The sequence below is a fragment of the Aspergillus fumigatus genome, chromosome 6 (genome assembly GCF_000002655.1).
Source record: "Aspergillus fumigatus Af293 chromosome 6, whole genome shotgun sequence".
Lineage (NCBI taxonomy): Eukaryota > Fungi > Ascomycota > Eurotiomycetes > Eurotiales > Aspergillaceae > Aspergillus > Aspergillus fumigatus.
In genome coordinates, this window is record NC_007199.1 from 2,700,161 (window position 1) to 2,724,625 (window position 24,465).

The window sequence follows — 24,465 nt, forward strand, 5'->3', positions numbered from 1 at the left end:
TCCCTGATCCCACAAAAGTATCAACATATACTACGGTAAAGATAGGACGCGTCGTGGGGTTTCAGACGCCCGTTTACGTTTTGCGTGTTGGTCGCAGTCACGTGCCTGCGGCATAGAAACCATTAACCCGCAAAAGAATATTACCTTTTACGGAATTCTGCTCTCTGAAGACCATCGAGACTTCAGGTACTCCTTTTCCAAGGTGTTTGCTCAATCGCAGAAAGATTTCTATTGTAGCTTTTTTGTGACAAAGGTTAGCAGGCTCTGTGGCCGTGTCTTTCTTTTGGGGACAACAATAAATCCCGCAACGAAAGCGGTTCTTATCTCTGCTACTCCGTACCACCTTCCCCTCCGACCCGCTTCTTCGCAGGATTGGCATTGGGATAATTTTTTTTTACCCTTTCTCCTTGTGTCCAGTTCCTTGGGTTTAATCATCTACAAGACCTCCCTCCAGTCTCACAAGAGAGAGAAGAGACTGTTAATCATTACCATCCACCATGGCGACCTCCGAATCCTCCTCCGTCGTATCCGACGCCCTAAACGACTTCTTCAGCCAACTCTACACCTTCATCGAAACAGTTTTCAGACGCTTCTTCAAGAATCTGTACAGATCATTCGTTGAAATGAGCGCCAAGCGCTGGACGAAAATCATCGTCATTGTCGTTGTTTACATCCTCATCCGTCCTTACATCGAAGCTTGGTTCCGCAAAATGGCCGAAAAAGACCGCAAGAAGCAATTGGAGAAGGAAAAGGCAGAGCGGGAAGCCAAGAGAAAGAATAAGGCCAAGATTTCAGCTAATGCACTGCGTGGTGGCGCCACCGGTGGCGGCAAAGTGCTAGGCGAGGTTGAGAATACGGACGATGAGATCGAGAGCGGCGAGGACTTTGCTACCGCCAGTGGTGTGCCAGAGTGGGGGAAGAACGCAAGAAAGCGCCAGAAGAAGTATATGAAGGAGCTGCAGCGGGAAGCGGAGCAGCGGACGGAGAAACTGTCCGATGAGCAGCTCCTTGAATTGCTTGATTGGAGTGAATCAGAGGATGAGAAGAAGCAGGAGGAAACGAAAGAGGAGTGAGAGGTAGACCTCATTTCTCGGTGCTGTTTATCGACTTCAAAGCTGGTCACGTCGCTCTTGGGTTTATTCCTACTACTCTTTTTAATACCCGCTTTCCTTCACCCGCTGTATAATTGATTTATTTTTCACGTCTGGTTGTTGTTGCTCTGTTCACGTACCAGCGATGACGTGGACGGTCACGGCTCATGCGTTTATAGACACCCATAGATTACGTATCTCAACAATATTTTCAAAAATTCAATGTCAATATTCTATCATCAAGCCATGCAATGGTGAAGAGTATCATCATCAAGGAGAGCTCGTTCTAAGATGGACTCGGAGAAATGTACCAAGCAAAAGAGGTATCTAATGCAGTCTTCTGAGTGCTTCTATCATCCCTTTTACCTCGTCTACACTCATTTTGCCCACCGTACTGACGATTTCTTCCTGCAAACTCGGCTCACAAGTGAGGAATCGCTCAATGAGCTCTCCATCGACGAAGCGATACGGTTCTTTAGCCTCACGCACCATACTGCGGAAGCCTCGGAACTCATTGAATGGAATATTTCCAACCAACTCGACTTTTCCTGCAATTGTCGCTTGCAGACGCATCAAGAAGTCCTGGTGATCGGGATTGATGATAGCAAATAGGTAAATAGAACCTTCCACCTGTGGTCGTGATTGGTTCGGTCAGTCGGTCTCGCAGAATTCGTGAGAAGGAAAAGAGAGAAACTCACAGTGCCTAAGAATGCTCGTGGAGTAACAGCCACACTAGCCAATTGTTGGATATTGACCGGTCTGATGCGGTTGACCATCTCACCCAGCGAGATTTCACCCGTCACTTCCAAGCGACGCTTATCATCCTCCTCAACTCCAGTGGTGTTACGATGAAGGACAATCAAATTACCTTCGGCGTCACTCTCCAGGAAAGTATCCGGTGCAATGTTGGCAACACCAGTGGCCCATACAGTCTGAAAGTGGCGCGCAACTTCTGTCATTGTATCTGGCGTGCCGTTCTCGCCCTCCTTATACTCCACGAGGCACATGCTCTTCATAAGATCAGAGACGGCGATCAAATTGCCCGTCACCGTTACGTCCACTGGTGCAGTTGAGGTCCTATAACTGGCCAGCTTCTCCAGTCTCATGGCGCCGAAATTGTTGTTGATGACCTTATATACGACGACCTTGGTGGAGCGTTAGTAGGGTAGCGTAGAAGAAGGTAGACCAGTGGAGAATGAACGCTTACAGTCTTGACGAGTGCAGCCACTATTTTGTCTCCTAGCATGGCCAATGCTCGGCAAGCTCCTTTGACGGGTAGCTCAGCAACCTGAGTCAGTTTTCGGCCATTGTCAACCTCAAAGATCAGGATACGACCACGGATTGACTCGTCTCCTTCATCGTCCAAGTACGCTGTCCCAACAATGAATCGATCTTTGACCTCATCTCTGTCATTTGCACCTTTGCCCGCCGGGAACTCCGCACGGATGACGCTTTCCACTAACTCCTCAGGCCGCAACTCGAAAGCGTCAAGGCGACGGAACAATATCTCGTCAGCAAGCACAAATCTGCTTTTGACGATCTCAGTTCCGTCGACAAGCTTCCGCTCGATGGTACCAATACCGAAAGCCTTCTCAGAAGGCGAGTATGCTACACGTCTGACCGTTGCCCCGATTGGAAGCGTTTGGATTTGTGTTGTTCTTTCCTTGTCCACCAGAGCGATTTTCAAGTCATGAGATGTTGCGACTGCTATCGACTCTGGATAGGCCTCCGAGTTAAAATGGCATATCCGGGAGGCGCCTTCGGAGTTCACTGCAGAGTATATAATCCGCCCTTCTGAGCCGTAGATCATGCTAGGGTTCTCGCATGTAGCGAAGACGTTGAACAAGCCAGAGCCTCTTGGTAATTTCTTGAAAGTAGGTTGCTCAGAGCCCAATATTAGCTTGGTCATTCCAGTCAATGAGAAGTTATTCGTGTTAAATGAGTAAGTGATCACACTGCCATCCGCCATAGAAACAAAGAGAGTAGGCGGGCTGTCTGTGAGCACATTCGCCACGAGAACCGAACGAGGAAAAGCTTCACCAGCCATGCCCACTGACGTCGTATGAAGCTCGGACAGATCCTGAAGCTTTAGTACTGAAACTTTTGCCAGCTGGGGAAATCCGGCAATGCAGACCCCAGTCGGGGATGAGGGTACTGTGACACCAGAAATCTGACTATCTGCCCCAAAGTCCTTCTGCGTTACGACCTGGACTTCGTTGGTAATATTCAAGACTGTCACAAGCTCGCCGCCTGCAACAAGAACGATGGAATCATCGTTGGCAGAGGCGGCAGTTATAATGAACTGGTTCGGTGGAGTCCATTCGTAGATTACCATTCCGCCCTCTATTTCTGCAATGAGGACCCTCTGCTCAGTGACCTGCAATATTCGCCCACCGGGCAGATTGGTCGCCAGAAGAGTGCTTTCTGAAAGGCTCAACCCAAGAAAATGGTCCATCTCTTCCACCTCGCCGTCGGAACTGAAACGGAATACTCTGGTTTCATCGACAAAAGTGACCAAAAGTGTGTCCAAGAAATCGCCGCTGCTTCCTACCTGTAAGCCCCACAGGTCTGTGATATGATCCATGTCACCAAGGACACCCAGCTCCTCCATTCCAACTCCGCTGCGGACGCTCCTGAGTGTTCCGTCGTCAAAGGCGCCGGAGCCAGTGACAATCCTTGCTTGGCCTGACGAAAATTCGTGGGTCTGACTTTCACTCGAGCGGTTGCCAAGATCCATTATCGTGAAATCCAATATCGGCGCTATGTTTGATAGGGTTTGTACCACTTCCAATGGTCCATTGCTGATGCGCAGCACTTGAGAGTCCCCCTGATGCGAACCCAGGAACAGGATACCACCGCCAAGGTACACTAAGACGGATGCACGGGATGTATTGCCCAGATGGTCTAACTTCCAGCTCTCGACTTGGCTGTCAGAGTCCAAGACCAACATTAGAAAGAAGAGCCTCCCATAATCGTCAGCAAGTAGCCATCGCTGGCTATCCACCTGTTCCCAGGCCACGAAAATGGTCGCTTCATCCAAGGGACGGGATATAATTTCGTTATTATCTGCGTCGACGTACTTGATTGACATTTCCCCGAGGATGAGAAGCCCACCTGTCTATGTTAGCATGGAGAACAGCCCCATCCGCGAGCAACAAAGACTTTATGGTAAGTTACCTAAAGGAGCAGGCACTGGGATCAGGTGGGAAGACCCGAGTTCCAGGTCTTGGGTAAAGTCCGCCGGTTCCCCGAATGTAGCGTCGGCAGTGCTGTTGCTCCCGGTCGCCGCATGGTATTGTAATTCCCTCACCCTCAGTCTGACTTTCTTCTGGTTATCTTCGTACAGTAGAGCCAGGCGCGGAAGGCCTTCTTGCACATGCAAGAACGCCGACGAGCGGACGAACAACTCCTCAATTCTTGCTGTTGTCGGCTCGCCCAACTCCCCCACCCGAGGAGCATCCGGGCCTGAGGGCAAGGCCACAGCCCTCCCTCTTTTCTTGCTTGGTAGTTGAATAATCGGTATGACTGCAATAACACCTTCATATATTTCCAAGGTCATGAACCGTCCGCTTGGGTCGATCAAGCATCGGTTTCCCGTTTGCGACTCCCGCGATGATGGATCCGACATGTCGACATAGTCACGTTCCGTGCGGACTCGCTTTTCTGAACTGTCCCAAGATAATGTGAAGTAGGTGTATCGATCGGTGCCGACGAATAGATGGTCCGTAGGGGAATTAGCCGGAGCCGGAAGGCGAGCCAGCATTGTCACCCTCGCATAGATGGCGCACGAGGCCACAAGATCCAATCCATCTGGCGTGGGAGAGTAGAATTCGAGTCGATTAGACTTCCTGTGATCAGCAAATGGAAGATCGTCAGCCAATTTCTATTTGATAGCCTGAGATCAGTCACCGATACTAAAGGGTCACCAACGCGACGACCAGACAGTCCTCCTCCGGATTCATGAAATTCAGCTTGAGAGCATGACGAATGCTGCTTGCCCTATGAATCGGCACGACGTATGCCATTATACCGACTCGTTGTCTCCAGGACTATCAATAGAAGCTCCGGGATTGGGCTTTTCGTGATGGTTGCCAACAACTGCGGGGATGGTAGGAGAGTGAACGCGGCCAGCGACAAGGTTTAGATCAGCCTTGGATCAAGTGCAGAAGATACAGCAATAATAAGCTGCATCGCTTTTCAGGTTAATGATACTGATGCTCGAATGCTGGCTTGGCTGGTGATGCAGGAAGATGGAAAAGCTCACTTGAGCTACTACTTAAGCTGCCAGGGTCATTATTGGGTCCGAACGTCGACCTACGGAATGACGATTACTTGCGGGTTCCAATTAATTCCTGAATTTTTATTATCTCCGACTCTAGGGCCGATCCGCACACTTCAGTAAATCAGTTACGATGTTCACTAGAGCTCAGAGAGAAAGTCCACTATGATCTAAGTTCCACCTTCAAATCTCTATTTGCAAGCAATTGCAAACACGCAAGCTGACGGAGCAATGCCATTTGTGCAATTTCATTGTGCCAATATTGACTCGAGAATATCCTGGAATTCATTCATTCATCCCCTTGTCACCTCTTTTGATGTCTCCATCCTCTCTATCCTTCCCAATCAACGATAGCTGCTGGAAGCCGATGGTCGTAGCCATCTATCATTGAGCCGACCCTATTCAAGCACAAAACAGAGCAACATGCATCCATTAAAACACGCCTAAAAACGAGGAACAAGAATCAAACCAGGCGGTGTATATATGCAGATATCATCTAGGCGTCAGAGAAAAAGAGAAAAGGAGAAGAGGGAAATGTCATGACAGGAAGCATTAGTAAAGGTAGATGAGACTATCGAAGAAGCCAAATCACGACCAGACATCCTCCTGGTAGCTGCCGCTGCTCCGCATGTGCTTCACCATTTCCTCACCCTTCTCAGCGGGCAAGCCACGAGACTTGGCAATGATTTGACCAAGGACAAGATTGACTTCCCGAGCCATGTTGGCTGCATCTCCACAGACGTAAAAGGTAGCCTTCTGCTTGAGGAGATCGCTAACAAGGTCGGCATGCTCTTGCAGTCGGTGCTGGACGTATACTTTCTTGGCGGTCTCACGAGAGAAGGCAGTGATGATCTTGAGCTTGTCTCCAAGTTTCTCTTGATAGACCTATTAAGAGTCAGACAAACGGCTCCGAATGTGCTCATAAGAAGACTGCAAACATACCTTCCACTCCTCCTTGTACAAGAAGTCCTCATTTCTATTACGGCAACCAAAGAACAGAATCGTAGGTCCAACGTCCTTGCCACTTTCAGCCAGAGCAGCTCGTTCCTGGATGAAGCCACGGAAAGGCGCAACGCCAGTACCGGGTCCGACCATGATGATGGGTTTGGAAGGATCAGAAGGCAACTTGAAATTGGAGTGGCGAACATGGACTGGGACGTGAATTCCATCGTACTTGTTGCGAGGACCAGTAATAGCATATGTCAAACCATGGGGATCGGGTGAGGGATCACCGTTCTGCTTCTGCTTGAGGGCGAGTAGGTAATTCGTGGTCACGCCCTTGACGATATGGGACGCACCAGGCAAGCGGACAGATTCAACGACAGCTGTGATACTAATCTTATCCTTTTGAACAAGGGAGGAAGACGAGATGGAGTAGTAACGAGGCTGAAGCCTGTTGAGGCCTTCGATAAGGAGCGAAAACGGGACAGCAGAGAACGGCTTCGAGGTGATATTCTGAAGAGCCTGAGCGATGTTGAAGCATTGGTTGCTGATCTTCTCGTGAAAGTAATCCTTATCATTACCAAGGCGCACGATCTCGGCTTTGCTTTCTTCGTCGGGGGCGAATGGCACCAAAGAGGACACGAACTGACGCGAAACAGGTGCGCAAATTTCCATGTAGAAGCGAACGGCCGCGTCGTATGTGGTTGGGGTCGGAATGGGAACCTTGGCAGTGACATCAAGACCTTTGATGTTAATAACTGTATGGCGCTTCTTTTCAATGCCAAAGACCTCGAGGAAACGATCGACTTCAACACCCGCGTTGGTAGGCCAGATAGCGATGTGGTCACCAGTCTGATAAGTGAGGTTACTGCCAGCAATGCCGATCTCCATGTGAAGGCAATTACGATCCTTGGCCGTAAACAATTCACGGGACTCAACGATGGGAGCGATGTAAGGATTGTGTGCCGAGTAGGGACCCTTGGGGCTGCCGCTGAGATGACCCTGAGTCGGCTCGCCAAGGTAGACGCTATCGTCCTCGGGGCTCAAAGATTCATCTTCAATCACAGAGAAAACAGGTTCATAGACAGCCTCGCGCTCTTGCAGGTTCATAGATTCCGACAGCGCGGCCCACATGGGCTCCTTCCATGCCAAGAAGTCCTCCTCCATTGTACCAGCGCCGTCATCACCCTCACCAGCGGTTCCGATGCGTTGCGCACCAAGCTTTGTAAGAGCAGCATCGACGTGGCGAACCATAGCATTGTAGTGCTCGTAGGTATTGTTACCAAGGCCGAAAGCAACATACTTGAGGGAGGAGAGTGGCTTTTCCTCAGCGGAGGCACCACTCTCGAAAGCGACGTCCTCACCGGTGATAAACTGGTAAAACTCGACGGCGTTATCGGTTGGCTCGCCCTCACCGTAGGTAGCCAAAACAAAGAAAGCGATCTTATCCTCGGGGAACTTATCAAGATTTTCATAGTCGTAATCTTCGAGATCAGCGACCATGGTCTTCAAGCCGAAACGCTGGGAACCTTCCTTTGCTAGCCGGGACGCGTAATCTTCGGCAGTTCCAGTCTGAGAACCGTAGAAAATAACACAATTCTTCCCGGTTTCTTCCATCTTTTGGATGATGTCCCGAGTTTTACCTGTTTTGGCGGCGCCATTCATTGCGGAATTCGCTGCGGCATAGGGGTCTTTAGGAACGGCCCAGTAGGAGCCCTTGGTGAAGTAGGCAACGCTACCCACCAAGAGCACTACCAGGACAACAATATCGAGCGTGTCAAGTTGCGCCATGTTGGATTGTTGTCGTTCAAATAAGCAGACTTGTCCCTAGAGGAAGGACAGAGAAGAAAGAAAGAGAGGGGAAAGGTGATAAAAAGTCCAGCACCCTCTCGATCTCCGAGGCCTTCCCAGCCAAAGAAAGTAGCCAAAGAAAAAATTAAGAATGAGAAATGAAGGATCGGGCAACTGTGGCGATCCTCATCAACGGGGAGAAAACGAGATTGACAGTTCGAATGGAGATCCAGGGAGAGAAGGATGTGAGATTATGAGTAAGAGTTGCGCCCTCGTCCTCAGCTAATCGGACCACATCACTCGGAGCGGAATAAGCGTGGATGGTTATCGTTTCTTCCCGCCCCTTAACAATTCGAGTAAGCGTGGCCTCTCGGGGGATACTCGCCGGACTTCCGGGGGACGGCTCTGGTGATAGTGGCGGGCGATCCTAAGGTAAAAAAAATTGAGCAGTGAAGATCTGCTCACTCGTGATGAGGAACACAGAAGGGAGAAATTTAAAGGATACAGCCTCGGTGAGGACGCGAAAGAACACCTAGAACATGAATTCCTTCGTGTTCTGTCAGGATTCTCCTTGCATGGAGGCGGGGAAGACGAAGATTACGTTGTTATATAGTACATCCTTCCAGTAGCGATAACCTTCGGCTACCGATTAGGTCTGGATCGGAAGTGAACTTCGGTCCCTCAGATAACTACTCCGTGCAAAAAATTCAATGGACACAAGAGACTGGAGGTGGCGTATCCGCTGGAGTTGGCGGGTTGCCCACATGGAACTGTTTGGCTTCATATGGGGAATTTCCCGATTAATCCTGCCGAAAAGCGTTGCTAGCCGAGTTCCGCCTTTGAAATGGTAAATCACAGGGTCTGTCCCACGATTCAAGTGCAGTTTATTGTAGAGAGACAAGCATGAAAATAAGACTACAAGTTCATTTTCAATAATGCACTGCCTATGCTTGACACATCATGGCTATATTGTGCATACACTAGACAAACTAATTGGATACTATGGTTACAATAAAGCACGAGTTATCAACTCATCAGATCGATTCTCAACCCTCAAGTTTGTATCCACCCAGATTACATATTTGAACAGAATAATGACACGTTATTGAGACCTCGCCTTGATATCGGATTCCGACCTATCAGATTGAGAGTTCTGTGATAGATTCTCCGTAACATCAAGGTATTGTCAACTGGGCCCCGGAGACCTACCTTGGCTTTCTTCAAGCCTTCAACAAATCTGGATGTTGATCATTTCCGTTGTTCATCTACTCGTGAAAGTTGGCCCCCTGGGTATCATTGTCTGCGCAGCGGAAAGTAGAACGGGACGATTCCGCACAGTGCGGGTGCTACTTTTTGATTAAGTCTGGCATCAAGCTTTTCTTATTGATGAGTTCCGAATCAGTCAGTCAATCTTTAAACCATTAGGTTTTCAGCAGATGTCTTCTTCCTTGGGTATACCGAGTAGTCTGTAGAAATAGAAGTAGAGTTGTATCATGCGGGAAACTAGAACAGTCTCATGCAACAACCTACTAAAAAGCATAAGAGTATTGACTTGAACGTACAACCTAGAACCTATTCGTGATATCAACGATCTCCTGAATTTTTTCCCTCTCAACATGTGTCATTCTATCCGGTACCCAACGATGTAGCATATTGAATATGCCCTTTGCTCTTGTCTACTTCGGTAGTAGTGTATTTATATGAACGAACTCGGAGGGCAATCCCATTTCAAGATCAAGAACTGTCGAGAACCCAATATGAGATGCTGATGCGCGATTAACACAGGATCATTGGCTTCCTCCTAGGCAACAGAGAGTCAGGTTTTGTTTGGCTGATTTGATAACGATAGAGAGATAACTTAAGATTAAGGGTCCGATTCCATCTACGTAGGAGGATGGAGCAATATAATGTACTCCGTACTCCAAAGCAGCGAGGGAATATATAGGCTCAACCACCGAACCATCCTTGTAAAGTAAAAGAACATCCCGAAGCAGGCTTCTCACAATTTCCTTGGGCAATGAGACCGATGAAATATTTACGAGAGAGCCATATGATTCTCATTTCTATAAAACGAATAGCATTAGTTTCAGATGAGCGCCATCGAGCCGATCGGTCATGATGTTGATGAGGACCCATCGAAACCCCGTGCTCAAGCCTTGTCGGTCGCTGTCACGAACAAACAACTGCCCAAACAGCTCATCACAAACTCACGCCTTCAGACCACCTCCAGCACTATCAACTCTTCTAATTCCAGGGCCGCTGAGCAACAATGTGCTGCTCACAAGTTCCTGTGAATTCTTCTGCTCTTGTGAATATGAGCTCCAACACAGCGTGACTGTGGATCAATTAAAATGATGCAGCACAATAGTAGTAAGTGACCGCATTTTCGGACTTTTCTTGCTCAATCTCACCACATGAAACACTTTCCTCTTTGCTGGGTATTGCACGTCTGACAAACAAGTGGATGTGATTTATTGTCATATATCCTCCGACATGATATTATTAGAATGCGGACTGCGAGTTGCTGACGTCTGATCCCGTATGTAGCAGCATCGCATCCAACGAGTAAAGCTGGGCTCATCCAGCCAACGACAATGCCCCTCATCCCTGACGATTCAAGTCTCGCGTCGCACCATAATATTTCCTCCCCACCAGAACGCCTGGTTACAAGGAGTACTCCTGCGTCCGCCATTCATAGTCGAGAAGCCTCCGCTGTGAGGGGAAGAGCAGCCGATCCATCCGCTCTAGCCCCCTCGACGCTACAGCCTCAGAATAATCGTCGTGGCCAATCTCATTCGAAAAGTCCTGATCCGACTGCTGCACGCCCCGGTATAGGATACGATGTAAGCCTCGAAAGAAGGCCTTCGAACTCATACGGTCACCACCGACAGACTTCGATTGTCCATGGCGTCCAACATTCTCGAAATCCGAGTTTTGCTGCCTCCTCCAACTCTACGAGTCCTCTGAGTCCAGAGTTGATCGCGTCCCTCGGCCGCGGCGCTGGAAATGAACAGGAGATAAGTAGTGCAGGGCGGTTGGATCAGAACGAGATGCCAACGATTCATCATAGCCCTGGAGGCAATGGGACGAGCCATATCTTGCAAGGGACCTTGAGTACCATCGAGGATCAGGATACTGGCGAGGTCGGCAACGCAAACTCGGCGAGCTCGGTGCATAGAAGGATGAACTCGGCTGGAAAATCCTGGAAAGAGCGCTCTCATAGCCGCTCACACTCGAGACAACAACACTCGGAATCCAAGACTGTCGGCGAATATGCCTTGCACCATCTTTTTAATTCAGTAAGCACGACATTTTGTACACAACGCTAGAAATCCGTACTGACTGCTTCTTCAGTTCGTCGGTCAGGCAGACAACAAGGTCAATCAAGCCATTATGAAGCTTGGACATTCGGATGCTCCGGTAGAAGAGGTTTGCGGTCCTGGCGTGGATCCGAACTTCGATCAATTGATCTCAGCTTTGGGCCACATCTCTCGACAGAAACCAAAGCCGTTGATCGACACCATAATGCTATGGCGAAAAGCCAAAGGAGACGCAGCCATAATGGCTAAGCAAGCTAGTCAAGTATGTCACGAGATCATGAAGCCGCTGGTCTATATAGCATTGAAAGGTTGAGCCAGAAGCTGACTCGTGCTTAAACAGAAGCCGTCTACCTCTGATAATGTGCCCATCGCGCGCCGTAATACAGAGCCGTCCCAGAACGTTGTTGATTCGGCAGCACCAACAGATTCTACGACGTCCAGCACCATCCTAACACGGCAAGAAGATGTCGTCTTAGCTGAGCGCCGTGCGACTGTGTCCGTGTATCTTGTTTGCAGAGTCTTGATTGAGATATTCAACCAGAGCAATATAGCATCCATAACGATTGACATGGCTGAGCGTTTGGAGGACATCGTCTTTGGTCAACTCAAGACGGTTGACCCGGATCAGATATCAGCGTCACCGCTTCGCATGGCTAATTGGCGGATCTATTCCCAGTTGCTTGGTATCATGAGCGAGACGAACTTCACGAGTGTCACTGGTCGCTTCTTAGCAGAACTCGAACGATATCAGAAGGAAGAAATGCTCCGTGGGCCGTCAAGGGAGGGTGACTCTCGAGCAGAACTTCTGATCTTGGGAATGAGACACATTCGTATCAGGACCTATTCGGATAACTGGAGTAAATCATGCGACTTCATGCGATCATTGGCACGCTTGTTTGCCAATGCTCACGGGCAGCGCGTCAAACAGGCTTACTGTTACATTTTCGAGAAACTCCTCTTGCCAGTAGCAGCGAGTTCGAATTGCGATCTCAGCTTACCCAAGTGGAAAGAATTTCTGGATTTGGTTCAATCTCGCCTATCTCAAATGCTCACTAAGCCCCGTCACTGGGCCGCTGCCTTTCCACTTCACGTACTGCTATTGTGTGTGTCTTCAAAGGAGGTGTTCTTGTCTCAATGGCTCTCGGTTATTCAGAGTCTTCCTGCAAGGCTGAAAGACCGTCCAACAAGGGGCCCGGCCCTCCAAGCTATGTGCCGCCTGTTGTGGACATACTTCTTTCGCTACACAGACTCCCCAACCGTGACCCTCCGAAAAGTTGAGGAGGTTGCCAGGATAGCCTTGCCAGCTGGTAAAAGGTCGTACTTGAGTACAGATCCTGCAGTTGCCGAGCCCCTCATACAGCTGGTTCGCATGATCGGCTTCAAACACCCCGATGTCTGCTTCCGCAACATCATTTTTCCCTTGATAAACTCTGACCTTTTTCTTTCCGGAAGAGAGCTCAAAATTGAACAGATGGAGCCCGAGAAAATGGTCATCGGTATCAGATCTTTTCTGGCGATAGTGACGGACCTTGAGAACTGTGATCAGCTCTGCCCTCCATTTCCTACTGGCTCAATCCCCAACCCATTCACTGATATCTCTGCTCCGACTCATTTACATCGACCCCAGCTTCTCACAGATCCGCGCCTGCCCGGTTCTATGGAGAGTAAAGATACAGCACTATCGTTACCTGTCAATACATCCAGACTAAGCGATAATGTCAAGGAATATTATACTCGTTTTTGTGATATCCTTGGCAAGATCACTCTGTTATGCGACAACACATTCGGTGGCCAAGCAACACTAGATGAGAAGTTCGGCGGGACAACTCCTAAGACACCAATCTCCGAGGCGTTTAGCTTCGGAAGGCGTGATGACCATCCAAGTATTGGGGATCAAAGGCAGGGTTTCTACGATTTATTTCATGTGGCGGTACAGGCGCTCCCCCGCTGCTTATCAGATCGCATCCCATTCAACTCGCTAATTAATTTACTTTGTACCGGGACTGCACACGTTCAGTCGAACATAGCTTCTTCTTCCGCCGAATCCTTGAAGGCAATCGCGCGACAGTCGCACGCTCAACAAGTCACTATTGGTTTCGCGAGATTTATTTTCAACTTTGACGCAAGATATTCCACCATGTCAGACGAAGGCATGCTCGGACCAGGCCACATCGAGTCCACGTTGAGGTTGTACGTGCAATTACTGCAGATCTGGATAGAAGAAATCAAACAAAAGACCAAAGGTGCAACTACAGATCCCGTGGACAAATCGGGCACTGGAAGTCGAGCTCTGCAGTTGGACCTCTCTACTGTCCTCGCACACGTTGAGGAGATCGAGTCTCATGGCCTTTTCTTTCTTTGCTCCCAGTCGAGACGGGTCCGTGCATTTGCAATCACTGTGCTTCGGCTGATCACGGAGTTCGACCGCGCTCTTGGCAAAGAGAATACAAGAATTATAAGAGTCCTTGAAGCTGACGCGCATGAAATCCTGAACGTCAACGATGAACAGCTAAGTGTGGCGGAAAGAAGCCGAATTCAGAAGGGGAAGAGGAAGAGCGCTTCCCATAACACCTTGATTGAATTGTGCAGCAGCGAGGTGTCTTACGACTCGACTCTATGGTCAAAGGTATTCCCGAACATCATTAGGATCAGCTTCGAAACCTGCCCGTTTGCTGTGACTTTGGGACGAGAGATCGTCTGTGCGAGGCTCGTCCAGATGCATAAAACTATAACTGCTCTCGCTGATAGTCCGCATCCACCTCCATATGCGCCCATTGATCCTGCTCAAGCTCGCGCACTGGGCAGAAGCAACATGACTGCGGAAATCCTTATAGAGCAATGGAAGCTCTATCTAGTCATGGCTTGTACTACACTCAACAGCGTGGGTGCGCAGTCTCAAAGTCAGCTCGCAAATGCCCAACATGCGCGCAAATCCTCTAAGGGATCTCAGCAGTCGCAAGATAAGATCAGCTCCGCCAGAAGCCTCTTTGCTTTTGTGATACCGTTGTTGTCGGCTGAGCGATCCTCTATACGAAATGCAATTGTGATGGCACTTGGCTCTATCAATAAGAATCTTTATCGCACTTTTCTTGAGTCTCTTCAATACGCCGTAACGACATGCAATGAGGAAGCGAAAATTCGCATCGGTGCTCACCATCGATCCCCGAGCAGCCCCAGACGAAATCGGAAAACGGATCGCCTGAGGACAGAGGTCACGCACGTATACAAGTTGACTTCGCATTTCCTTCGAGAACCCGAGGTGTACAACGACGACTGGATCGTCAATAATCTCGTCACTTATACAAAGGATCTGCGCATCTTTCTAAGTGACGCTGAAGTGCAGAATGACTGGGAATTCCAACGCCTACGGTTCCATTACTGTGGCTTGATGGAAGAATTATTCGAGGGAATTAATCGGACCAAAGACCCGTCTCACTGGATCCCTTTCGAGTCACGAAAATCGGCTTTCTCGCTAATGGAAGACTGGTGCGGGTACTCGCCTAATCAAGCACAGATTGCTCAAAGAGAAGAGAATATGCGAAAGTTCGCCATGGCCCATCAATCTGAATCTGGGGAGTTTCGGAACACAGCAGCTGCAATGGAGATCGAGAAGAAGAATCTTCGCGCAGCGGCTCTTAGTGCAATGGCCTCATTATGTGTGAGTAGTTGAAAAACAAGTGTGGTCCTTCATTCAGTGGCTGATCTCTAACAGGCTGGACCAATCAGTATCACTACGGAAAGTGGCTCAGTGCTTCAATTCGATGTGGGAAGAATGCTCTCTTGGATTGATATCATTTTCAACACCCTCAGCGATAAGTGGCACGCGATCGGTAGACGAGCGCTCAAGAACCTGATAATCCACAACAAAGAGCATTCTTATCTACTGGAGAGAGCAATCGAGATGTGTCACGTCTCGGAAAGGCCGAAGGCGCTGGAAAGTTACTTTGAGGTGGTGACTCAAGTACTGATAGAACATACCGATTATCCACTTGGCTTCTGGAGAATCCTGGGCGCTGTACTCGTCACGCTGGGAAATCAGAAGCGCGAGATCCGAATGAAATCTGCCAAACTTCTTCGCATATTAGAAGAACGTCAGCAAAAGAGTTCAAGACTTCAGGACTTCGACATCAGCATCTCTGATAAGACCACAGCTGTATACAAGCTCGCTCAATTCGAAACATCCCGGCGGCTAGCGAAACAGCACTCTGATTTGGCCTTCACCTTGTTCTCAGAGTTCTCACTACATTTCCGGAATGTGGGCCCTGATAGCCAGCGAAATATGGTGGCCGCAATTTTACCTTGGGTTCAAACCATGGAGCTGCAAATTGATCCTAATGGTGGTCCAACAGCTAAGTCCTACATGCTTCTGGCCAATTTGTTCGAGATCACTATCCGATGTGGCAACATATTACCGAACGAGGTGCAAGCGCTCTGGCAGGCACTGGCAACAGGACCCCATGGTGGGAACGTACAGCTAGTTCTGGATTTCATCATCAGTCTCTGCTTAGAACGCAAAGAGCAGAATTTCGTCGAGTATGCCAAGCAAGTCGTGGTCTTCTTGTCAGGGACCCCTGCGGGCTCGAAAGTCATTGAATTCTTCTTGATGCAGGTCGTACCCAAGAACATGGTTCAAGAGAGGAAGGATATTACCCCAGCTCCACCGGATGTCAAAAGCTTACCCTATGTGGCGGACCTAGGCACCGTGCTTCCCGTCGGCAATAAACAAGCTGGCCTTTCGCTAGGTCAAGTGGCACTTATTTTCCTCGTAGATCTAATGGTTGCGCCAGTGACCCTTCCATTAGAAGCCGTTGTCAAACTGCTTCACGTCGTGCTCATTCTATGGGACCACTACATGCTCACTGTACAAGAGCAAGCTAGAGAGATGTTGGTCCATCTTATCCACGAGTTGATTGCTGCCAAGATCGACGATGATGCTCCTGCCGCTACACGACAGGGCATCGAGGACTTCGTTGAATCTATACGGGAGAGTGACCCGAAGGTCGTTTGGGAGTACGAAGACAATAATGACAAAGAGGACGGCGACGATGGCAGCAGAGTACCTCTCTCGATGTCCACTGTTACTCGTCAGGTCGTCAATTTTTTCAGCTTCGCATACGAGGGTGTCAGTGATCTCTGGGCCAAGGAAGCACTCAACTGGGCTACTTCATGCCCTGTGCGACACCTGGCATGTCGGTCATTCCAAGTATTCCGCTGCATATCAACGTCCCTTAACCCGAGGATGCTTGCAGACATGTTGGCCCGGCTCTCAAATACCATCGCGGATGAAGAGGCAGATTACCAAACCTTTTCCATGGAAATTCTAACAACTCTGAAAATCATCATTAGCTCTCTTGCCCCCGCTGACCTGCTGCGTTATCCCCAGTTATTCTGGACTACTTGTGCTTGTCTCAATACTATTCACGAGACGGAATTCATTGAGAGTATTGGAATGCTGGAGAAGTTCCTGGACAGTGTCGATATGAGTGACCCCGCAGTAGTCACCGAGCTCATTCAAGGTCAGCCACCCAAGTGGGAAGGCGGCTTTGACGGGCTCCAAAACCTGGTCTACAAAGGATTGAAATCCTCAGAATCCCTCAATCGCACCCTGGATGTCCTGCATCGACTAAGTGGTCTTCCAAACAACGCGCTTATTGGGAATAGCGACAGACTGCTTTTTACAATCCTAGCAAATATGGCTCATTTTCTCCACCAATTCGACCCAGACGTTGATGATCCAAAGACTCTTGCGCGTGCTACGTTGTTGGCGCGCGTTGCTGAGGGAGAAGGATGCCCCCGTCTCGCAGCGTCTCTTCTCGGGCTCGCCAACGGACAATATAAGACTGAGAACGATTTTCTAAATCACATCATTGCAGAGATGCGGTCTTACTACTTCCCTCGTCAGGACGTTCAGAGCCTGATTTTTCTGATGGGCCTCCTGACAAATACCACGAAATGGTTTCGCGTTAAGATCATGAAGATTCTCTGCGTGTTGATACCTGAGATTGACATGCGGCGGCCCGAGGTGACCTCGCATGGACCTGACCTGATTTCTCCGCTCCTACGACTTCTACAGACCGAACTTTGCCCTCAAGCCTTGGAAGTCATGGATCACATCATGACTGTTTCCGGAAATCCTATGGAGCGCCATCACATTCGAATGAGTATGGCCTCATCGTCGTCCTCGCGGGCCATCCGCAAAGAATACGAGAAGATTCAGAGTCTTTATGGCATTCCCGAACCTACTGGGTGGTCCATACCCATGCCTGCCACCCAATCAAGTGTCACTCGGCATAATGTTCACGCTGTATTCTACACCTGTGCTGAGGTGGACCCTATGGAAGTGCAAGAGACTGTTACACCGGAAGTCGAATTCCACGCGGATGAATACAATGATTCATTCTTCCCTATGCGTGCCGATACCATGAAATCAATGGACACGCAGATGGACGGCAACATGGGAGACATTGTGCAAAAACTAGACAGTCTCGATGACTTCTTCGAGGAAACAGAGCCTATTAACTCTGGACTTGATGTAATGCCAGACGCATCGTTGCGAGGCTTTACTGGTGCTTATGCGGACACGAGCGCGCATCTTTATGACCAACAGACCGCACCCATTTTGCGCAAATCACTTGCGCGAACTGCATCAACCTCGTCGTTCCACAATGGCCTCGCTGAATCCCGACCACCGAATCAGCGCTTTGATAGTGTGGGTGTCTATTCACCGAATACGCTGATGCCCCAGGTATCAGGTCACACGTTGCGGCCGACAACACACGCTCGCTCCGTCACCTCACCAGCTAACAACCTTTATCCGCCAAGCTCCTCCAATGTACAGTTTTCCACTCCACCGCTTGGGTTCAGCGAATCAGCATATTTGTCCGATGACGAGTTTGAAGACGGGCTCTATGAGTTTGATGAGCGACTGACTAACAACAAACCGCCGACCGTTTTCCATAATAGTCAGGGCCGAAGTGTAACGGATGGGTCTTCATCCCTTGAGTCGATGATTCGCAGCGGAATGAGAAGACTTACAGGCGGCGCGGCCGCGAACCGGGAGAAAGAGCGGCAGCGTGACTTGATCAGGGCCCAACATCGTGCAGCTGTGCAAACGGCGAACTCACCCCGGGTGCCGAAAGTGCCACCGGAATTCCTCACAGGGCCGACCAGCAATCCGACATCACCAGGACAGTGACTGTCGGTTGTCAAACTGTGTCTCAATCTCAGTCCATGCACTTTATCCTTGACTTTGCTCGGAAAGATATATCTGCAATTGTTAAGTGGTTTCTCATATTGAATTGATAAGGCGGGCGTTAACACCACATTGATAGTCACAATACCCATTCTGTCCGTTGACCTTATGTATACATTTCACAAACTCGTTCCATATTGTATCTAGACTAGTGTATGCTATTGCACTGAGTACTGGCTAGAGGTCCAGGTGCCTTTGACAAGGACATGATGTTTCTCTCGATACTATCATATTGTTCCATTGAATCATCACTCGTCTGTGTATATAAAGCTCTGCTGTCAAAGGGTACCTGGACTACCTAGTCTCCAAATAACACATTTCGGCTGCTGAGAGTTTCGGCTGCTGAGAGGAGACGCCCTCTGGCCATAATCCTAAGGTAGATATACACCAGTACAAGTGGCACGTGATGCTCGGTTCTCAGCGCTCTGCGGTGGGTTCCCCCGCACGGAACGTCAAGCGGATTAGTGGAGAAGCACAGTCCAAGGACATGGGCAAAGGTGCTCTTTTGGGTGCAGGGGCATTCTCTGGTCTTACAAACTAGTGATGACTCCACTCTTCTATCCCTCGCTACATGGCAAGCCGCGGAAAGCAGCGGAGAAGAATGCTCACCCGCTCTCTCTAATTGATCCTCGGGAATACTTCTCCAGGAAACTATCATAACACCGAACTCGATGTGTTACCTGTCTACCTGACCTGTAGATCCATCATTACCCGATCACAACTTATTCCTCCAGTCGTTCTCTTTGCTCGTCCTGATACAGCCAGGGAAGAGTTGGTAAATTTGGTCGATTAGTCTAATAAAGTTGAATTCTGAAAATGAGTCTCACACCCACTGTGTCCCTTCGAATCCGGGGATTTTCTGTCCCCAAATCGTTGCTGTCTTCATTGTCATCGGTGCCACAGCTCCAGCGGTCTCAGGCCAGGACGTTCTCTACCACGCTGCAACGTGATGCAACATGGGGATTCATTGGCTTAGGCCAAATGGGTATGTTGACCTAGTTTGTCTGTCTTATCAATTCGTGTTCTTAACTAGCCCTTCTCGAACGGATGCTGTGCGTTACATTTCCTAGAGCGATGCTGAATCACAGCGTTCAAGTTCTCTTCTGACCACTTATCTGAAGCGAAGGGGTTAAGGGTCTAATTGCTTTCTCTCCTTATTTGTAGGCTATTTGATGGCGAAGAACCTACGTGCCAAAATTCCAGCTACTGACACGCTTCTTGTGCGTGACGTGAACGAGAATGCGACGACGAGGTTTGTTGAGGAGACAAAGGAGGCAGCGAAAAGCAGTGGTGCTGCAGATGGCACAATGAAGGTTGAGGTCGCCCAGAGTGCTCGAGAAGTTGCGGAGCAGTCGGTAAGCCAAACGTCCTATTCATTACTAGTCGCCTTTCCGCCCAAAGATTAGAACCTGCATGTTTTCTGATACGCCGAGGGTGCTGTACTGCATGTGCGAAGCTGGCCTAGTGGTTCTCGCTTTCTTTAGGGTGTTTTGGAACGCCGATATATGTATCTCACTTAGTTTTACTGGTACTAAGCTCCTTCTTTACAGACAGTCATGATAACCAGTCTACCGGAGCCAGAACACGTTAAGGATGTTTTCCATTCAATCTTGAAGCATGGCGACCTACCCGCTCTGGAAGAAGAGCGCCTGTTCATTGATACATCAACCATTGATCCCGCCTCGTCCAAGGAGATTGCAAACGCAATCCACTCAACACGGACAGGGCACTTCGTCGACGCTCCAATGTCAGGAGGAGTAGTAGGTGCTCGTGCAGGTACATTGAGCTTTATGTTCGGAGCATCGTCTCAAAGCGGCCAGCTCATCGAACGAGTCAGAGCGGTTCTCATGCTTATGGGAAAGAAGGCCTGGCATCTGGGACCTCCCGGAGCAGGCGTATCGGGTAAGCTTGCCAACAACTACATTTTGGCTATAAACAACATCGCAACAGCTGAGGCCATGAATCTTGGAACTCGCTGGGGCCTGGATCCCAAATCTCTCGCAGACATGATCAATACCTCTACTGGCCGCTGTTGGCCAATGGAAGTCAACAATCCTGTTCCAGGCGTTGTGGAGACTGCTCCAGCATCGCGTGGATATGAGGGCGGCTTTGGAGTCGGTTTGATGAAAAAGGACCTCAGGTTAGCAATCACGGCTGCGAAGGAGTCTGGCACTCCCCTGGCCCTAGCTGAAACTGCTCGTGAGGTATACAATTCTGTCGAGCAGGAGTACCGAGGCAAGGACTTCTCTGTTGTGTACAAGTGGCTGCAAGACAGGTCAGAGCAGTAGAGCTGGTTGTATCCGCTAGACCATCTGTTCAGCATGTCTCTTCTGTTCTGATTCCCCCTGCTGTTTGCTTTCGACTTTCATTTTTGAACATCCTGGGGCTTTCTCATCCTGCGTCATCTCGCAAAGTCATTTCATCATTATAGCTTGGGCTCTGAAAGATAGATTTGTTGCTCTTGTCCCATATACCTTTGCTTTTGCTAGAACGCTCTCAGTACTACAGCTAAGTGTCTTGCAGTACATGTATGACTTATACTAGGGCAGGGCTATTCATTCTCTATCGACTTAGCGGCTTCGGCCGTCTGAAGGTGGACATACGGAGAATCTACCCCTTTGCCATTCATTGTTGCCTGCATCGCTTGGTAGGATTCCTCTTGATAGCTGTCTCGCCCTCCTATTGTTGCTGTACAGACGGTCTTTTGCCATGGACAGGTACATGATGTGGTTCTTCAGGCTATATATTGATGCCTCAGTTTGCCCACTCATCGATCTCTTCCAAGTAATGAATGATTTCTTCTTCTCTTCCTCTTCGCTTTCCTAATTCTTGAACGGTGGCTACCCTTTTCTACATTGTCAGTGACATCTTTCCGACCTCCCGATAGCCTCCTTCTTTACTTGGACGTTTCATAGATCGCTCTTTCTGGGTTCTTGTCGCTTGTCCTAGAGGCGTTCTTTCTGTAAGCACGCCCTTCTTTCTGCAGTTCTCTATACTTGCCGACAGGACTCTTTCACCAGCTTACTTCCCACATTTTCTCGCATTCTTCTTCTTCTTCTTCTTCATCCCATTCTCATCGTCAGCAATTTCACCCACTCTGCTAGCAACCTTTCGTTACCAGTCATCCTTCTACCTCTATCAGCTCTATTGATTGTCCGGAAACGGCTCTCGTCTGCCCTTTTACTTTGCTCTCGTTACCACAAGGGACTCACTCTTCATCGTCTTTATATACAAATTTCCATCGCAAGTGTAGGCGAATTAACTACGACACTCTTCCATCATTCGCTAGCTGATGACTCTAGCCTGATCCGCTAGCAGTCTTTTTCAAATTTCTACAACCACTGCTATTGCCGTACAATCCTGGAGTCCAAGGTGCGTGTCCCCTGCATCTCATACAGTCGTCCATTCTTCAGGTCGCAGGTATCATCTAAGCATTTGAATACTCTTGCTCGAATGGTGACGCTTACAAGGTGAAGACCTTTGCATTGCTAACTTACCTTGAAGATTCTTTATAGAAACAGCCATCATGCAGTCCCAAAGTCAACAGCATTCTGCTTCTGCCGATTCTGGTCAAGCTCCTCAGGCCCAGTCTGGCCAATTTGCTCGAGATTCTCGTGCCCCCTTTGCTGCTGGCTACCAGCAGAACGGTCATCCCAGCCAGCCGGAGGGTTATCATGACGGTTCTGCTCCTCTCCAAGCAGATCAGAACTTTCAGAACCAGCGTTCCTGCTCCAAGTACAGCACTATCAAGGGCAGCATGCCGTTCACGATGTCCCCAAACTTTGACCTATCCGGGGCCAATCGTGCACCCTACAATGGCCAGTTTGTCCTCCTCCCCAGCGGGCCAATGCTGAACGGCATTCCTCCTATTTCGTCTTTCAATCCCACTTCTGTACTTGGACCAACCCAGCTGGGTCACCTTCCGTATCTTCCAGCCATGTATCCAAGTGCCAGTCCCAACTTTCCTATGGGGCCAGCAACAATGCAGGGATATTCATTTCCTTTCGTGGCAGACAACAACCTGCAGAATCTGGCTGGCCAGAAGCGGAACGGCTGGGTCGCTAGCGAGAACCAGAAGGTAACTGGCCAATCCACCTCTGAAACTCCTGGCAACCAATGTGAGTTCTATCCTGGACCTGCTGTCTCCACCATTGATGGACCCTCTATTCCACTATTGAACTACAACGGCCCTCCGCAACCATGTCTCCCTTACCAAGTGATGAAGACGCCCAATGGCTACATGCTCCAGGACTTGGAGAGTATCACTCAACAGGAACCTCCGATCCCAAGGGCGGTTCCCGCCATGTGGACTAACCCTTCGGAAGTGACGCTCGCAAAATGCCTCGAGAACCGCGAAGGTATTACCAACGTCTACATCAGAGGATTTTTGCCACAGACCACGGACGAAATGCTGCATTCCTATGCTGCCCGCTTTGGGAAGATTGATCGTTGCAAGGCTATTGTGGATCTGGACACGGGGCTTTGCAAAGGGTATGTCAAAGCAGCTTCTAGTATGTCGGCCTGTCAGCTAATTTCGCTTCCAGATTCGGTTTTGTCCAGTTTTACAACTTTGAGTCATGCGAGAACTGCATCCGGGGCTTTTTCTATCTTGGATATCAAGCAAGTTTTGCACAAGTACTGTGAATCAATGCCAACCAGAGATTCGCAAACGCTGACATAGCCTAGAAATCTCGAAACTCACGCCTGAAGGACCTTGAGGACAAGACGTCCACCAACATCTATTGCACTAACGTTCCGATAACTTGGACTGAGGCTGTAAGTATGGTAGCCTCATCAGAAATGACCTTCTAATATATGTTCAGGACCTTCGACATCATTTCGAGCCGTACCATGTTGTCTCTGAAAAGATCAGCCGTGACGAGAAAACTGGCGTCAGCAAGGAGGTCGGTTTCGCTCGGTAAGTGTTCGCTTGCTAGGTTATCTCCCGCTTGCGACACAATCTGACAATGTTTTAAAAGCTTCGATACACGTGAAATCGCCGAGAAAGTGTTGGGTGAATTCCACAACATCTCCAAAAATGGGGTGAAATTGCTGCTCCGGTTCGCAGACACGAAGGCCCAAAAGATGTTGAAACAGCAAAGCAACGAGCGTCGTGCATATCGTGCTGGAGAGTACAACTACTCTGTTGAAGTCGTGCAGGGCTCTACTCCATCGCCTTCTCTGCAGCGTCTCCAGCAGACCGCCAATCACCTCAGCCCTAACTCCCAGGTCAGCTATCCATCGCCGGTCGGAGTAGGTTCCACTTGGACTCCTGCGACGTCCATTTCCCCGTCGTATGTATGAAGGATTGTCTGGTACAGATGCCATGAGCGGTCTAACGATATAAGCAGGTACCAGTTGATGAAAAATCCGGCTAGCAACATGCCTTTCAGCTCATGGTCAACCAGGAACAGTCCAGCAACTTGGGAGACCACCCCGGTATATCATGGACGTCTTTATGGCCGTCATGCCATTCCAAACAATGCTTCTGCCAGTTCCTCCAAGACAGTTATGCCCAGTACTCCATGCGTGAAGGCTCGGTCCCAAGGCTCCAGTCCCCAGAAGGAGAATATGGACGTTGATTGTCTGTCCCCCATCTCCCCCTGCAAAGAGGCCCTCATGACTTCTCCAAGGTCTGCTCTCTGAGTTGACTTTTCCAGCTTTCTCTTGCCCATCACATTGCTATGGAATATCCCTATCGTCACTGAAAACGCCTCCGGCGTCAATCATGGCAGTCAATACGAGCATCATGACGTTCTATTTTCCGGATTATTTTACTTTAAGAGTTAT

At 49.2% G+C, this 24,465-nt stretch overlaps 7 protein-coding genes across 7 annotated transcripts; 5 read left to right on the plus strand and 2 right to left on the minus strand.

The window, feature by feature from the left end:
- Positions 1–497: 497 nt before the first annotated feature.
- Positions 498–1,073, plus strand: AFUA_6G10970 (uncharacterized protein; the record flags this gene model as incomplete). The annotated part of the gene is made up of 1 exon (XM_745890.1): positions 498–1,073. One exon carries the CDS (start codon positions 498–500, stop codon positions 1,071–1,073), a length of 576 nt encoding a protein of 191 aa, XP_750983.1.
- A 345-nt stretch (positions 1,074–1,418) lies between these two features.
- AFUA_6G10980 (DDB1/RSE1 family protein) lies at positions 1,419–5,403 on the minus strand (the record flags this gene model as incomplete). The annotated part of the gene is made up of 5 exons (XM_745891.2): positions 5,022–5,403; positions 4,269–4,939; positions 2,299–4,205; positions 1,790–2,236; positions 1,419–1,721 (listed from the first exon to the last, which is right to left on the minus strand). Exons 1-5 carry the CDS (start codon positions 5,114–5,116, stop codon positions 1,419–1,421), a joined length of 3,423 nt encoding a protein of 1,140 aa, XP_750984.1. The 5' UTR covers positions 5,117–5,403.
- A 178-nt stretch (positions 5,404–5,581) lies between these two features.
- cprA (NADPH--hemoprotein reductase cprA) lies at positions 5,582–8,929 on the minus strand. The gene is made up of 2 exons (XM_745892.2): positions 6,313–8,929; positions 5,582–6,255 (listed from the first exon to the last, which is right to left on the minus strand). Exons 1-2 carry the CDS (start codon positions 8,101–8,103, stop codon positions 5,959–5,961), a joined length of 2,088 nt encoding a protein of 695 aa, XP_750985.1. The 5' UTR covers positions 8,104–8,929; the 3' UTR covers positions 5,582–5,958.
- A 1,264-nt stretch (positions 8,930–10,193) lies between these two features.
- On the plus strand, positions 10,194–10,397 carry AFUA_6G11000 (uncharacterized protein; the record flags this gene model as incomplete). Its single annotated transcript, XM_745893.1, has 1 exon — positions 10,194–10,397. The coding sequence occupies one exon, from the start codon at positions 10,194–10,196 to the stop codon at positions 10,395–10,397; it is 204 nt and encodes a 67-aa protein (XP_750986.1).
- Positions 10,398–10,697: 300 nt separating this feature from the next.
- Positions 10,698–18,618, plus strand: AFUA_6G11010 (putative cell morphogenesis protein (PAG1); the record flags this gene model as incomplete). Its single annotated transcript, XM_745894.1, has 4 exons — positions 10,698–11,402; positions 11,458–11,685; positions 11,764–15,081; positions 15,136–18,618. 4 exons carry the CDS (start codon positions 10,698–10,700, stop codon positions 18,616–18,618), a joined length of 7,734 nt encoding a protein of 2,577 aa, XP_750987.1.
- Positions 18,619–19,126: 508 nt separating this feature from the next.
- AFUA_6G11020 (NAD(P)-dependent oxidoreductase) lies at positions 19,127–21,488 on the plus strand. Its single transcript, XM_745895.2, has 3 exons — positions 19,127–19,660; positions 19,840–20,030; positions 20,226–21,488. Exons 1-3 carry the CDS (start codon positions 19,492–19,494, stop codon positions 20,961–20,963), a joined length of 1,098 nt encoding a protein of 365 aa, XP_750988.1. The 5' UTR covers positions 19,127–19,491; the 3' UTR covers positions 20,964–21,488.
- A 713-nt stretch (positions 21,489–22,201) lies between these two features.
- AFUA_6G11030 (uncharacterized protein) lies at positions 22,202–24,321 on the plus strand (the record flags this gene model as incomplete). The annotated part of the gene is made up of 6 exons (XM_077805074.1): positions 22,202–23,166; positions 23,220–23,310; positions 23,362–23,451; positions 23,499–23,593; positions 23,655–23,969; positions 24,027–24,321. The coding sequence occupies 6 exons, from the start codon at positions 22,202–22,204 to the stop codon at positions 24,319–24,321; spliced, it is 1,851 nt and encodes a 616-aa protein (XP_077661205.1).
- Between the last annotated feature and the right edge of the window lie 144 nt (positions 24,322–24,465).